The sequence below is a fragment of the Meleagris gallopavo genome, chromosome 3, assembly GCF_905368555.1.
Source record: "Meleagris gallopavo chromosome 3, MGAL_WU_HG_1.1, whole genome shotgun sequence".
Lineage (NCBI taxonomy): Eukaryota > Metazoa > Chordata > Aves > Galliformes > Phasianidae > Meleagris > Meleagris gallopavo.
In genome coordinates, this window is record NC_139406.1 from 17,829,453 (window position 1) to 17,845,589 (window position 16,137).

Genomic DNA, 16,137 nt, shown 5'->3' on the forward strand with positions numbered 1-16,137 from the left:
AGATCTTCAAAAGGCCTTGTGTAAAGGGTTTGCAGGAGTTATATTTCTTAGGTTCCCTCATATTGATGAAAAGCAGATCCTATAGAAAGGATCATTATAGGAAAAAAAGGGTCTTCTATTTTTTTAATGTGAAAACTCATATTTTGCTTTTGAAATCCCAATGAGTTGCTGCCTCAGGAGTAGAGGTTTTTAAAGTTTCTTTTCAGCCTGATTGAATACCATTGCTTATGAGTAAGAGAACCTTATACAGGATGGGTCAGAAGAGCAGCAAGCTTCATTCACTGACAGAAGTATGGGTGGGGAGAAAGAGGCCAATGTTTCATTTCCATCCCAGTAGAGAAGAGCAGATATTATTTCACTGCCCAAGGAGAGTTGCTTAACACATAGCTGTCTCTGCATGAGACTTTGCCAGTGGGGATTGTGCAAACACAAATCAACACAATCTCCTGCCAGGTCCATCCACTCGTGGGACTAGCATTTCTCACTGTGTGATACAGAGGTTGACTCAAGCCCTCATTGAATTTCTTCCAAAATCTCCAAGGTATGTTCCCAAGAGGCTGAGAACAGGAAAATAAAAGTTTCTTGAGGTGCAGGGATAAACCATAGATTAATTTACCAATGGGCATTAATTCAGTTATTCCAATATAAATTGTTATCAGTTGATACTCTCTAAAACTTTACTTATGTTCATGTGACTTCCTGATACACATAGCTAAGGAAACACTCAGTAGTGTTTCAGGCAAAAAAAAACTATCTTCAGTAGTTTTCTGGAAAAATTTTCAGCTAGAAAGCTATTCTGAAATTCTGCTCCAAAAGGTTTGCAATGGGAGCAAAGTTTTTATTTTTGTTTTTGTTTTTTACTTTTGCTGTCATTTCTGAGTGAGATCTAAGTGTTCAAAAAATGAGTGTTCATCACTCCAGGATCTGTCCCTTCAGTGTTTGAGATCCCTCGTAACATACTTCAATTCTCCTAGAAATAAATGAAAATACCTTTCTTCATTCTCCCAGATTAAGCAACAGGTGATTATAATGAAGATGCACAATGATCATTTTCTTTTCATCTCTCCAGTGTTGCACCCAACCCTATCTTTACTTATGAATAAGAGAAAAATTAGGAATATATTTTTTTAAAAGTCAGCTATCACTGATGCATCCAGAGTTTATTCATTTATCTAGGATAACAGGACTCAGAAAACATTGACAGCTGCACTTGGAAGGAGAGATATATACATGTACATATATACCTCATCTGTCTTTAGTTAGTCAGGAAATAAATATGACTGAAGCAAAAATCTAGCCCTCTAGGTAAGTCTTGATATTATTGGTGACCATGCGAAGTTTATACTGTAGCCTATGTTAGTACAGCTTCATTGCTCTTGGTATTCAGACTCCATAGATTAAAGCTGTGAGGGGTATTCTGAAAGTAATACCTCTTCCTTTATTGTATCAGCCCATGGCATCAGAGGCAGATGCTGATGTTATGGCAGCAGAGGTTGAACCTTCCTGCCAGTATTCCGTTACATTTTATTGTTGTGTGGCAGATGACAGTAGAGGGGCAGTTTGACAGAATGGTGTCTGACTTAGCAATGCTTATGAAGCAAAGGTGTGTCAATGAATTCCTCTACACTGGAAAAATGGCACCCACTGGCATTCACTGATGCTTGCTGAACATTTATGGAGGCCAAACAGTGGATGTGAGCATAGTAGGTGGTGTGTGCATTTCAGTAGCAATGACTGTGACATGTTCCTCACAGCCATGCAGATTTACAAAAGTACGACATGCAAGTTCTTATTCACCAGTGGCAAAAATGTATAAATAAATGTATAAGAATGTATAAAATGTATAAATAAATAAATAAATGTATAAATAATGGCAGTGACTATGTTGAAAAGTAGTGCTTCGTAGCTGAGAATTTGCTTTATCAAATAGTACTATTATACTCTTTGTATCTGCTGTAATTTCCATGGAAATAAATAGGAGGCATTACTTTCAGAATGACCTATGTATGTTCAAATATTTTGTTTGCAGTACCCGAAGTCAATGAAACTACTACAACACATACAGGCTACAGAAGATTTACATTTGTTATATACTGTTTAAATACATATCTTAGTTTTACGGATTGTATGGATCATTGTGAAGACAGTTGCATCCCTTCTATTTAAAACCTGGTGAGAGCAATATGAAGTGCTGTTGCTGCAGTTTACTCTGCTATTTTTAGATGTAAATGAGCACTGCAGCCCATGTCTTTAAAAACAAATTTTTACTTCACTATTACCAAATGAAACAAACTGATGTGGGCTACATTATCAAGTTGCTGAAGGTTAGCCTTTTTTCATGTCGTGCTTGTGAGTGACTGCATTGTACTAATTAAAAACATTGTCATGGCTATTGCTATAGAAACATTTAAATTGGCATCATTGCTAACAAATCCTTGCTATTGATCACAGCAGGGCTTATTGCACACTACACCTGAAGAATCTAAATAGAATATTTTACTTTCAAAAGGACTTTAAAAAGATACTTTTTTTTTTTTTTTTTTTTTCAGTTGCTAATGTGCTCAGGAGAATCATGTCTTTTATATAGACATAATTCATTTATCTGAAACTCTTGCAGGGTTCTGATATCAGAGTCCTTCCTGCAAGGTGAGACTGTAATGATTCCAGGTAGCCACCATGGATCCCTCAAAATGTAAAAATCAAATCCACACAGATGCTCTGATTTGCTGAGTGGGGAAAGACCAAAATTCTCCACAATCTAAGGCATTAAAATGTGTAGTATAGGAATAGCTGATCTTAAGGAAGTTTCCAGTTTACCTAAAAATAAAATAAAATAAAATAAAATAAAATAAAATAAAGATTTTTCACTATTTAACAAGAGTAATAAATTGACTGTAGTATTGTGTAAATAGTGGAAGCAGAAGTGAAGCAATAAAGATTGTGAATGTAATTTAAACCAGTTACTGAGAGCAAAAATCATTAAAGTTCTGTTCTCCGGTTTCAGACATAACATCTTTTTTCCTCTTGGAAGAAATCTAATTGCTGTAATGTTTAGCAGATCCAGAATCATCTAGAACAATAAATCTCTCTTTACAGCTAGAACATCCTACCATGGGAAAGAATGGGCTTTATTTATTTATGTATTTGTTAGTCATTTCAAAATCAGGCTTTCATCGTTCTTTATGTGTAGTAAGTCCGTCTGTTAATTAGCGTGGAAATCAGTAGAGGGCAGCACTACACAGTAAACCACACTAAATACGGGAACTGATATTACCCCGAGGAGAATTTCCTTGTTAAAAGGCTGGTATTTGAAAGAAATAATTCTGTATAGTGTATCTAGACCACCTATGCACTGTAAATTGTGGCGCCTTGGGCATCTACTCTTACTTTTCCAGACTGCACCAGAAAACTTTTGTTTCAGCATAACAATATACCTACTGAACCTTCCAAGTGTACATCCTGACTCACCTGAAGAGCTGACTGTAAGACAAGATGCATAAACCAACAGCCACTTTGAAGGATTTCTTTGAGTACAATGTAATGCATCTAATGCATTTGAATGAGTATGGCAGACTGATTTTGGACAGAAAGGAATAAGGAGAATTTGAGAAAATGAAACGCTTATTTTGAAATAGCAAAAATTAAACAGTTGAGTTTCTCTGTGAGTTTCTCATTTGATATTATCACAAAATTGAACATACACTCACACATCTCCAAAAGACTACCTGAGAATACAGGCTACTTTGAAAACAGTGCCTCTTATTTATTTCCATGAAAAGTACAACAGATATGAAGAGTATAACAACTATATATCAGTATTACATACTGAAAATTCTCAGTCACTAAATGCTTTATTTTTCAACATAGTCACCGCCATATTCACCAGTGATGAGCAAGGGTCTGCATGCTTCAGAACTGTAAAAATCTGCACCAGGGGAGGTGAGCCACTGTCTCTGCCGTCACTGCTGAAATGTGCCATCTACCACATCACTGTTCACATCCACAAACATAAATATTTAGCCAATGTTGATGAATGGTGGTGAGTGCCATTTTTTTTTTTCCATGAAGGAGTTCTATGTCACATGTTTTCTTCATATGCACTTCCAGGTCAGATGCCCCTCTACTGCCATCTGTCACAAAGCGATAAAATGTAATGGAAACATGGTGGGGAGGTTAAACCTCTACTGCCATACCTACCACCAATATCCATCTCTGATGTTGTGGCCCAATGTAATAAAATAGAAGGCATTACTTTCAGAGCAGCCCTCATATATTGATATTCACATTTTTTCCCCCAGTACTGTTTAAAATTAATTAATTAATTAACAATAAACCAATCTAAAACATTGTCATGTTAGGTTTTTCTATAGTTTTGAATAATGACTAATGAATTCAGAAGATAAATATATTTTATGCTCTTCAATGCCATATTTTTCACAGTAGTATTCCAATACATTTTTGTATTTTTGTATATTTTTGTAAAATATATATTTTCGGATTTCCTGCTTTTTAGGTTAACTATGCATTAAATTTTTGCCATATACATATGTAGTTTTCAGAATTTTACTTTATTATTTTTTAATATAGAAGAGCTAATAAACTCCAAGAAATTAGAGAAATTTATCAGTAATGACTTTAAGTATATAAAGCCATTTAGTTAAGTTTCAGCACATCATTCAGATCCAAAGCAAAAGCAATCAAATCCAAAATTTGATCAATATGAATATTTGCACGTTTTTTATTTCAGAATGTATATAATATGAATCCTTGAACTGCAATCTAACAAATAAATAATATAACACAGCCCTGAAAGAGAAAGCACTGTTTCAAGACAAATCAAGCAATGTTTCCTAGGTTAAGACAGGAACCTTGAGAGTCATTTTACAAACTAGGAGGTCTGCCTTTTATAAAGAGTATTTTCAAAAGTAGCTGCTGTTACTCTTTACTGCTATTTTACAATACCTCAAGCATATATTTGCAGAGTCTGAATTGGCCCTCAGTGGTGGTGTATTTGGTGGTCCAGATAACCATGTTTTATGTGCTACACTGATAGATAGCTATATAAAAATTACTTCTGTCTGTTATACAGGGAATTAGAATAATTAAATTTAGACATTTAAAATCAGGATAAAAGATTGAACTTAATATTGTCCTGTTTTTTTTTTTTTATTATTATTATTACTTGTTGGTTTATTTTATCAATCTCATTTGATCTTTATGGAATAAGCATGGAACAAGGCAATCACATAATGTATCTAATATGAACTATTTCACAATGTCAAAAATTATTGACAGGATTATTAGCCACAGGAGAGTTGTCTTTTGTCCTTGCACACTCAAAAGGAACATATTGGACATTAAAAGATATAAGATTTTGAGCGTACCTACAGAATTCAAAGAAAACACATCCACTAATGTATGCTGAGATGCATGTACAGGATGCATGTGCAGGATTTTATGTAAATTGAATTTACTTTGTGCTCCGATTCTTCAATTAAAATAAAGCAAAATAAAATAAAATTTTTCCTGTATTATATCCATTATCTTCTGCATAAATTTGACACCTATTAAATTGATTTTTTTGTTGTTTGATTTTGAACATATTAGAGAGTGATAAATATTCTAAGCTCTCACTTCTTGCTCAGATAAAACTGTTTGAAGTTACTAAAATGCTAAGACTTTGATCTTTCTTTCAAACTGACAGTTAAGATCCTGAGACCACAAAGAATATCACAATTTTAAGGAGAACTCCACACAACTTTATCTATGAAATCATTAAAGCATTTAGAATATTATTCATGGAATGTTTTTTCTTAAATAACTTTGGCTCTCAACTAATCGATAATTTTCATTTTAAAAAATCCTATTTCCATAAATTCCCATTGAATCTCCATCCCCCAAATAAAATAATTTTTAAAAAGTAAAGGTAGCTTCCATTAAAGTAGAGTTTTGAGAGAAAGTAAGATGGGTACATACATTTTGGCAAATTTTAGAATTTCAGTATTCTGAAATTTCTGGGTGTCATGCTTTCTTGTCACTGTCACTGTCCATGAACTAGATTCCTGATATTTTAGGTGCTGAACTGTTTAACTAGACTTTCTGTAATACACATCACAACTCGGATAAGGATATCCAAAAACTAAAGCAGGTTTTACTGGTAACCCAGGTTATAAAGGAGACCGAAACATTTGGAATCTCACTTGTGTTGCCAAATCAAGACTATTCCATTTCAAACAAGAACAAAAAACCAAAACAATAAGAAAAAAAGATTTTGGTTAAGTTGTATTCTTCTACAAGAAATTAAACTTCTACAGAAAACCAGTATCTATGTATGAATCAATAATAACAATATTCTATGTAATGAAATTTCCCATTTGTTTCAGAGAGAAAAAATAAATACACAGCACATGCACAATTCTGACCCAAAAGTAGAATTTTTAAATCTCAGAATTCCGATCAAAAAAATACTTTCCTAACTAGCTCTTGCAAAGAAACCTGTTAAAGTCATCAATAATATTTTAAATTTCATTTTCTATCATGAGCTCCTTTGTGCAGAAACTGAAATATATTCTCTGGACATTTGACAATAGGGAGTCTTCTTATTTACGAAATAAGAGAAAATTCAGACTTGCAGATAATAAGAGAAGACTCCACTGGACTGAGATGGAAGAAGTTAGACTACAGGTTTTCTTACTATGTGACTTTTTTTATTATTTGAAGAAGAAACTGTTAGCTAAACTTTTCTGACCAAAGGCATTTTACTCAAGTAATGTCTTAAGTTACTGTCTATCTATAGTGTGAGAAGGTATAATGGAAGAGGATGAATGTAGCATCAAAGGACTTAAATTTAAACTCTAATTTCAGTACATAATTGTCTCAAGAAAAGGTTCAAATATACAACTGCTATTTATTCATCCAGTTTTATGTAATTTGCATTGGTCGTTGTCTTGATCACTAGGCTATTGGTAGACTGCAATGTACTCAAATACTTTTCTCCATTCCCTAGGTCCTATTTCCAAGAGGAATATAACATTTGAAAATTTTGTCTGGTGAATTATTACAGAAGTGGAGTCTAGTAGCATCTCTGTAAACAATGAGGGCTTATTCCTTCTTGACAGTTTTGCTTTGGAGCTCTGTGCTTCATGGTATTCGTATGATACCATCACAAAAAAGAACTAACAAGTACTCATACAGTGAAAGGATAACAAGACTGTCAGAGAATGATGGAAAAACACTGCATCGTACCAAGCGTGGATGGATGTGGAATCAATTTTTCTTGCTGGAAGAGTACACAGGTCCAGATACTCAATATGTGGGTAAGGTAAGTCCTGTGTTTAAGGGATTCTTTACAGGTGATGCATCTGACAACCCTGGAATTTCCCCTCCCTCTCTTTGCTTTTTATGAGGCAGTGTTCCCAGTTTTTCATATAAGTAAAAGAAAGTGCCTGTCATGGAACATTCGAGTCTTGCTTGATTTCTCCAATTTTTTCAGGAAATGGAGTAGCTTAGTAAATAAAATAGGAAACTGTTCAGACTAGCATGGTACAGTTTCTTATTACATATGCCTATGCATGTTTTATCACTTAATCATTTCCAGCTTTCAACTGTTAAACGTAAATATTAGATAAGGACATAGAAAAGCTGTGCTTTCGTTCATCTACACTGTGGCATTTGCCAGTTTACCGGGATGTATGCTTCTTCAAGTGAAATGTAAAATCTTATTTATCAACAATAAAATTGCTTCCTCTACACAATTCTAAGCACAGACAAGACGTAAGAGAAGAAAAAAAAACAATGTTTTTCATCATCTATGTGATAAACTCATATCTTTACTTAATGGTTTGAAAGAATTCAGCACTTCTGAATTCCAGCTCTCCAAAGTTCTATCACACAGCTCAAGGGTTTCCATATTTCCAGTCCTTCGTGGTGTCCACCATCTACAGATCTGGCTTGTGTTCTGGTGTAATTGTACAATCTTGATATTAATTTAGAGTAACAACCCAGAATGAATCGCAAACTAAGGAAATGTTTATCTTAAAACAGTAATAAATGTTAATTCCAACTTCTGTCATTCATTCACAGTGCTCTCACTAGCAAGGGTTGTCCTGTAGCTGTCATTTTCTGGTATCTTACTACCATGTGGATTGAGATATTTTTAATTAAAAGACTGCAAATTGTTTTTGAACATTTGTTAACACCTCTAATCATGTGAAGTATGATCATCTGGAAAGCAAGCTTTATTATGAGAGAAATGTCAGAGAAACCAACTATAATTATAACTATGAACTTGATTCTGACCCATTTATACTAAGATTATACTCACATGATTCTGTTGTAGTAAGTAGAAAAAAGATAATTCCAAACAATCCGATTGCTAGATTTATTTATCAGTGTAAAATATAGGTAGATGTGGTATAAGTCAACATTTATTGAAATTATTTTCAATAAAGGGTAAACTAATTGCATAATTTCTAAAATAAAATATTGGTTGGAAGTACATTATGGAATAAGCTTACAAAGAAAACATAAAATAAAGTGCACAGATCTCCACAGAAGCTCTACCTCAACTCAAAGAAATATTTTTTGTTAGAATATAAAGTTCGTATAGAGGACAAGTAAGTCGCGAATATAAGAATTTATTGTTCCGGACTCAATACTATAGATGAATGGACTTCAGACCATCTATGCATTCTAAATCTCAAATAAATTAAGCATACCTAAAGACTACTATCAATATCTTTGTTTCACACAAAGAAAATTACTCAGTGTAAGTCTACGTGGTATACTGTATCAGGTGTTAATTTACTCTGCCCTTCCCAACTAATTAAAAACCATTGGACCTTACTGACAAAGCTGAGTTCAAGAACGAAAACAGATGCCCATGCAGCAGTATAAGTACTTGAGATGATATATTTATTACAACTCAGAGAACGTGTTGAGATTTTTTACATTTCACCACAAAATCTTGTACAGAGGCCCTGAGGGAGGGGCAGCATTATCTAACAGAAATCACCACAAACACTATCCTATGTTCCAAAGAGATGAGCGTTGGTTTGGAGTGGTGTAATCCATATGGTCGTATAAACTTTAGTATAGTTCATGACATGACAAAATGGTTGTGACTGTCCTCAGTAGTATAAAAACACAGCCATTATATTTGAGTTAGATCAAATTTTTCCTACTACATGTGGCGTACACAGCATGCCTAAAGAGAGGCATGCTCCTAAAGAGAGCTGCTAGAATTAGCAACTAAGAAATTTGCTTTTTATAAAAAGCAAAACTTTTTGAAGATTATCTCCAAAAAAGACTTAAATCTCAGATTTAGTATTCTTTTGCTCAAAGTGACGGCAATTAGCAAAAAAAAAAAAATAATAATTTAAAAAAAATCGTGTGAAGAGAAAGCACTTTTGTTCCCACCCATGGGGGAAGAAGTAGTCCCTCTTTAATATGGATATACACAGATAGATTACAAGGACAGAATAATAAATGCTGCACTAGAAATAAAATAAAATGAATTAAGAAAAATTATCAGAAAATAAACATCTAAGGGATTATAGGTACAGTAGTAATAAGTTAGTTTTCCCTTTTTCCCTTCACATTTCAATTTTAAAATAATTTTACTTCATTATGTTACTGCTTGTGTTTTGTTAGTGAGTTTATTTCGCAGATGCTTCATTTTGTTGTGTGTTCTGTTATTGGCAGTGGGGCAAAATAACACATTTCTCAGTATGGCATATTATTATACAATTTACTAAACATCATCAATCCGTGGACAGGAGATGAAGAGTTATTCTGTGACACTCAGACACCTCTCCATCCCATCAGTCAGTCCTCCAGCCCTGGTTTTGACCAGTACCAGGGACATAAGGAACAGAACACTCCCTCCAACCATTTGACTATCCAAATCCTACTGACAGTCTGGCCTCTATGTGGATACTTCTACCTTGGACTCAGCCTTGACGTGTCAGAGAATCCTGGAGAGTGGAAGGTAGCCCTTCCTGCATGCCTGATGCTAACATCTTAACTACTTACTGCCTTTTAAAATTAGATTGTCTGCAGCCAAAGGCTACACAAGTCAAGTAGGCTCCAAACAATCTTTCCCCATATCTAAGATTGAACAGTAATTGTTACCAGGGTTACTGTACCCTCTGGTCTCCTTTCCAAATGTCTTCCAAGAATGGAAAGTTAACAGCTCCATCATCCCTGTTTTTGTTTGTTTGTTTGTTGCTTTCTTGTACATACAAGAGTAGTCTAAGCAGTTAAAGCTGACAGATATAATCATGGTCTCATTTATCTGAGTGGTACTCGGAGACAGGCTTCACCCTGTGACAAGAAGCAACTCAAAATGAGGTCAGGTCCACTAAGAAGGTAGATGACAAAATCAGTCCCTTGCAAAGCTGGAGGATAGCTTAGAGACTGGTAAAGCAGGTAGCATGGTTTTAATGGACTCTGAACAGCTAGAGGAGAGCTTATGTTCCCAGTTACTGCTAGATAGCTTTTGGACAAAAGCAGTGGAAATGGTGATAGGTAACAGTAAATAGACACCGGTAAGTGCGTCCAATGCATTTAGCAGAAGTAGAAAATATTGCTTTGTGAGCAAAAGATATTAGCATTTAACAGGTGCCAAAAGACTTGATGTCTAGAATAACTTTAGTAAGGAAATTACTCAAAGGACAGAGGTGAATCATTGACCATCTTTAGGCACCAGCTGTAAAACAATTACACTGTGAATATTGTAGAAAGAGGAGTAAGAAGAACCTACCGTATATCTGCACACATCTTTCTTCCCTTTTCCTTCTTCAAATGATCCTTCTGTATCAAACTGTTGAATGCTTCTCTATGTAAAAGATAAGAAATTAGGAAGACTTGAAATTTCATACATCCTTTTATTCATTCCTGAAACAATTCAAGAACTCTTTATGGCATCTTTTAATTCATCTTCATTTTAAGTTAATTTAAGGAAGCATCTAGAGAAAACAGTGGTTTCTACATGTACAAAAACCACAGAGGAAGATAAATTTTGCTTTGGAAAATTTGCGACTGGAATATTTGGTCAGATAGAATAAGCAGTATCACAGTCTTGATTAAAAAAAAAAAGGCCTTCCCCATTCCCCATTTTTTTTAAAATGAAAACATAAAAACTTTCATGCTATTTCAAGATACCTGTCACTTAGTATAAATGTTGAATAACTTAGTGAAAACAGCAGCATGAGAAGTTTTCATGGGATACAGTGAGGGGAATGGTACAACTCATTCTACCTACCAAAAATTCAAGGGGGAAAAAAAAAAAAAAAGTGGGCTAAATTATAATACTCAAAGTTTAATGTTTGAGGGCTTTTTATTTTTAATCAAAAAAGGAAATCTGTCAATATTTTATGAAATTTAAAGGGGTTGAGGAAAAAAAAGAAACTGTAATGTGGTATTCTTTGGTTTCACATTGGGAAAGATCATGGATTCGATTTTTCAGCTGCTACTATATTTAATGAGGTAGAAAACTCCAGCTGAAGACCCAGAAAGGACCTAAGAAATGGAATCTAAAACACTGACTATCTGTGAGAGAAAAGTCTATCAAAATTTACTCACTGCCTAAACAAATATATCAAGGAAAAAACTTAAGAAAATGGACATGCAGTTTAAGGATATTAAAGCGTTGATGGGATTCATGTCCATTAATTAAAGAAAAAGCCAATAAAATGCAATGGAGTCTCAAAACAGTAGCCTTTCAGGAATACTTAGATTTACTTTCCAGAGCTAATACTGAATTTATTAGCCTCTATTTCTGAATAACTTAACTAATACTCAGTGAAAGCACTTCAGTTGTGCAAAATGTCAGATTTCCCACATCTTTAACTGTTGTCATTATGAAATGTTTAGTTTCTATAATTTATGTTGGCCTGTGCTGCATACTCATATCCTCATGTGGATCCTGCTCACTCAGAGAAACAGTCACACTCTTTTAACGACGTCAAGGAGAAACATTTGTAACACCGGCTGATCCATTCAGTTGTTGATAGCTGTTTACTTAAGACAAATGCCACTCTACCGCTGGTCAACTTTGTCCATAAAACGACTTTCTTTGCAACACAGATAATTAAAAAACTCAAAGTCAAAGTTGTCATTTAAAACAGAGAATTAAAGAACATTTTATAAAAAGCTTTTATTCAGATTGAGAGTGATAAGCTAACAAAAACGAAAGCTAGAAGAAAAAAAAAAAAAAACAAAAAGGAGACTGTAAAGCCATGTGGACATGTAGGATGGAATTCCCTCCTGTCTCTGGTAGTAACTTTCAGTTGCCCTACGAAATAACATTTTCATTTTAATAAAAAGTAGATTTTCTGAGCTTAAAAATCTCTTGGTCTTTGCAAGCTCCTTATGTTAAAAGACCTATGCAGGTGTGCCTCAGAGCTCCAGCTGGCTCAGGGACCTGCCACGATAGACCTAGTTTCTTATTACAACTTCACAGGCTAGCATTTCCCAGACTTCTGGTGAGAAGAGAAATTTAGACTAGCAGTAATCTGCAGACCTATCATTACCTGTTATGAGGTAATCATTTACTCTGCAGAAAAGGTGGGAGGGTGAAGAAAATGATTTTATCAAGATACTTTTCATGATTCTGCATATTTATTCCATGGATTACTTTACAGAAGCAATTCTGAAAAGGGTAAGTGTTTTGACTATGTTGTGATTTACTGATATCTGCCAGTCTAGTAATAAAAAGAGAGAAAACCCCATCAGAGCAAATCAATATGTGACTACTTCACAAGGCCAATTTGACTGTGTCAGACAGTAGTATTGTGAAAAACCTTGTCTGTTGGAGAAAGGTCTATGTATAGTCAATTTGAAGTAAATAGAGAATATCAGAATACAGTTATCCGAAGTTACAGAAGCAAATGACAACAGTTAGAAAATTGAATAACCACTGCAAAGGCACAAAACTAGCAATTAGCACATTCACATGGCTTATTTGTTTGAAGAGAAAATCAAGGCAGAAATGATAGCACATGACAAGGTTGAAAAATATTTGAAAAAGGAGCATTTTTAATCATTCATTCTGAATATTATCAGATTGTGAAGTTCTATCTTAAAATCTGTCTCCAAATACTCAACATGATGATGGTCAATATTTTATTTCAGATAAAGTCATAGTACAATTAGCAAGAACATCAAATTTACTTGATGTTCCATGTACTTATCCAAAGTACTGAGTAAGTACTAAGACAAAAATGCAATTCAGCAAAGGATGTGATATTTACAGTTAGCATTGAAGACTCTATTTCCCAAAAAAATCTTTTTTTTTTTTTTTTCCCTCCTTAAAATTAATACAAAATTCACTCCAATAGTTTTAGGTTTTTTCTGTGCTTTAAGCAGACGCAAGCACTTTGACTACTCATGCTGTTAAACTAATATTAACTCATTTTTTTTGCACATCCTGATGGGTTTTGATGAATTTCTTTTTCATTAATATTAGCCCTGAGACTCTAGAGAGCAAAAAAAAAAAAAAAGAAACCAATGAAACACACCCACCCAACGAACAACAAAAAAATCATTAGACCTCACTCTTATATAACTCTTGCATTATCTACTGTTTCCATATTCATCTAATTTCATCTGTTATAGCTTGCAGATTCAGCAAGTAAATTAAACATACCTTTGCTGAAGTGGCACTGTTGGTCTGCAGGGCTTCATGCTTGGTTTCAGCCTTATGCTTTGACTTCTCTATGTGCTGTTCGTCTTTTGTGCAGTTTTCATTAGAAGCCCCAGGCAGCTTTACCCTTGCTCTCCACTAAACAACAGTCCTCATGCTTAATCAAACAGGTAAAATCAGCCTGTGGATTAGGTTGAACCTGAAAGCCTGTCTCAGGCTCTTATGAAATGATATTGTACTTATCAGATTTTCTTGTGCCAGGAAAAAAATGAAGTTATTTTAGTAAATGTTCCAGCCACCACCCTGACTCACAAATTCTGGGGGGAAAAATATATATATGTATATATATATTAACTGTGGTTTGAAACTTTTTCTTAGATAACTGATTGAGAATCAGTAAGTATGGAACTCGGAATCATCACTCTATCAGGTCTGATGTGCATTCACATAAGAATAAATATTTTTAATGACAGTAAATAGCTTCAAATATTTTGAATGTTTTTGGAAATGATAGATCTTTGAACAGCTTAGGAAAAATGCACATTCTTGGGTTTGCTTCCTTTGAATTAGTTGACCTACAGTCTGGTCCTTGTTTTTTGGCACTGCAAATACAGAAGGCTGTTTACAGATTTTAGACCAAAAAAGTCTCTTTGATCACACAGACTCACATCTCAGTATCTTATTCTATTTCTCTTGCATAATGTTGTATGATACAAAAACTCCCCCCTTCCCCCTTTGCCCCCATACACAATAATGTACACATTTGTGATTAAATTTGTTAAAGAAATTCCTGTTATTGACACTTTCTTCAGATCATTGTGGATGATCCACATCTGAAAAGAGCAGAACTTAATCAGTATAGTTCTTGTGTAATTAGGACAAAGGGTAACTAGACAAATTCAAGGACATTGGATTCATAGAACAAAATGAGAATGAAAAAGGCACCTCTTAGTTGCATGCTCACATCCCTCTTCCCCATGTTCCTCCAAATTTATCCATATCAAAAATTAATACTTTTTCAATGGACAGAGATTTTATTTAGGCCTATCTCTATGCTCATCTTTTGGAATTTTGAGCCTCTCAAGCTGCAAGATATCACACATGCTGAAAGATTTTACTCAGAAATTTCTGGACAGAAAAAAAATCTATGAAAAATATATGTACTGTCTTGTTGTGAAGTCTTTAAAATAATGATGGATTTACCAACTGCTCCAGGGATTGATTAAAATGACAGTTTTTAATGTTGAGTTGTGATGTGATAATTTCTGATCTGTGGACATAAGTGATGACTACAGTCATTTACAGTAACCTATATATCATGTTCTGGAACAGAAAAATTATAGTCTTTGGCAAACTGTAGCAAAAGTTTGATTTTTTTAATCAGGCTGAAAACCTGCATCTCAGCAGTTGATTTGGATAATCAAGAAAGTAGAATGGACAAGCAAATTCTATATGCTCTGAAATCCAATTCTTTGTAAAAAAGGAAGAATGCAACCACTTTTCCAGATTTGACTACAAACTACCATGTAGGGCACAAGAGATATAGAATGTATGCAAGGGAAGGAGACACTTGAGAAAGCAGCTGTATTCCAGTACTCCAACTCCCATGTATGAGGAGGAGATGTGGGTATTAGGGAAAATGAATTTTCCCTAATTGTTTTTGTATCAGCAGCACCAAAATATACTGCTAAGAATTCTTCCTAACTGAAAACTAGGTTTACCTCTATCCATTAAGCCAAAATCAGCACCTGCAGCTGTTGTCAGTGGTATTTTTCACAGTATCATTCTCTAGAGAATTTGTAACAATAGAAAACTGAACATAAGAACCAGATGCTGGAAAATAGAAGATAAGAAAAGTAAATGTCATTTGCCTTGTTTAATATACAGTCACTTAGGTTACCATCACACACAAAGTCAGGTTGTTTAATTAAGAACTTTGTGCTGATGTCACAGATTCATGTCAGGTAAATACACTGCCATTTAGAACATACATAAAACTTTTGATTAAACATACATGAATAGAAAATTAAGGCAATGCAGATGCTGCTACTGCAATTTACACTAAAAAACAACTGCAGTTATTAAGATGTCATTAGAGTTTTTAATTAGTTGAAATGTTAATGAAGGAAGAGCTCCTGTTGCTTCTGTATCCCAGCTGCTGTAAATCTGAAATAATGTAATGAAGGTACTGGTTAATATCCTACTTGTCACTAGCACTCAGCATATTTTATGTGAGATTTTGGGATTGAATGGAGTGCTGCAAACTCTTATTTCAAGTTCACTTCTTGCATTTTTAATGTGAATTTCATTTATTTTATTTTCAATCCTCATCCATCCACTTCCTCAACTACTCTCTTCTTTCTCACCTGAATATGAATGACTCTTTTGACTTCTAGTAATATATCTAAATAAAAATCTGATGCAAATAGTCACAAGGTTTTGTGAAAGTAACGTATACTGGATTTTCCACTTTCTTCCCTCAGCCCAGAAAT

At 34.3% G+C, this 16,137-nt stretch overlaps 1 protein-coding gene across 1 annotated transcript in view; it reads left to right on the forward strand.

Moving 5' to 3' along the window:
* The first annotated feature begins 7,084 nt into the window (after positions 1-7,084).
* The window catches only part of CDH9 (cadherin 9), a 57,370-nt gene continuing 48,317 nt past the window's right edge, over positions 7,085-16,137 (forward strand). Inside the window, exon 1 of the mRNA XM_085220391.1 lies at positions 7,085-7,321. Coding sequence (XP_085076517.1) covers positions 7,094-7,321 — 228 coding nt within the window. The 5' untranslated portion in view covers positions 7,085-7,093. The remainder of the gene's footprint in view (positions 7,322-16,137) is intronic.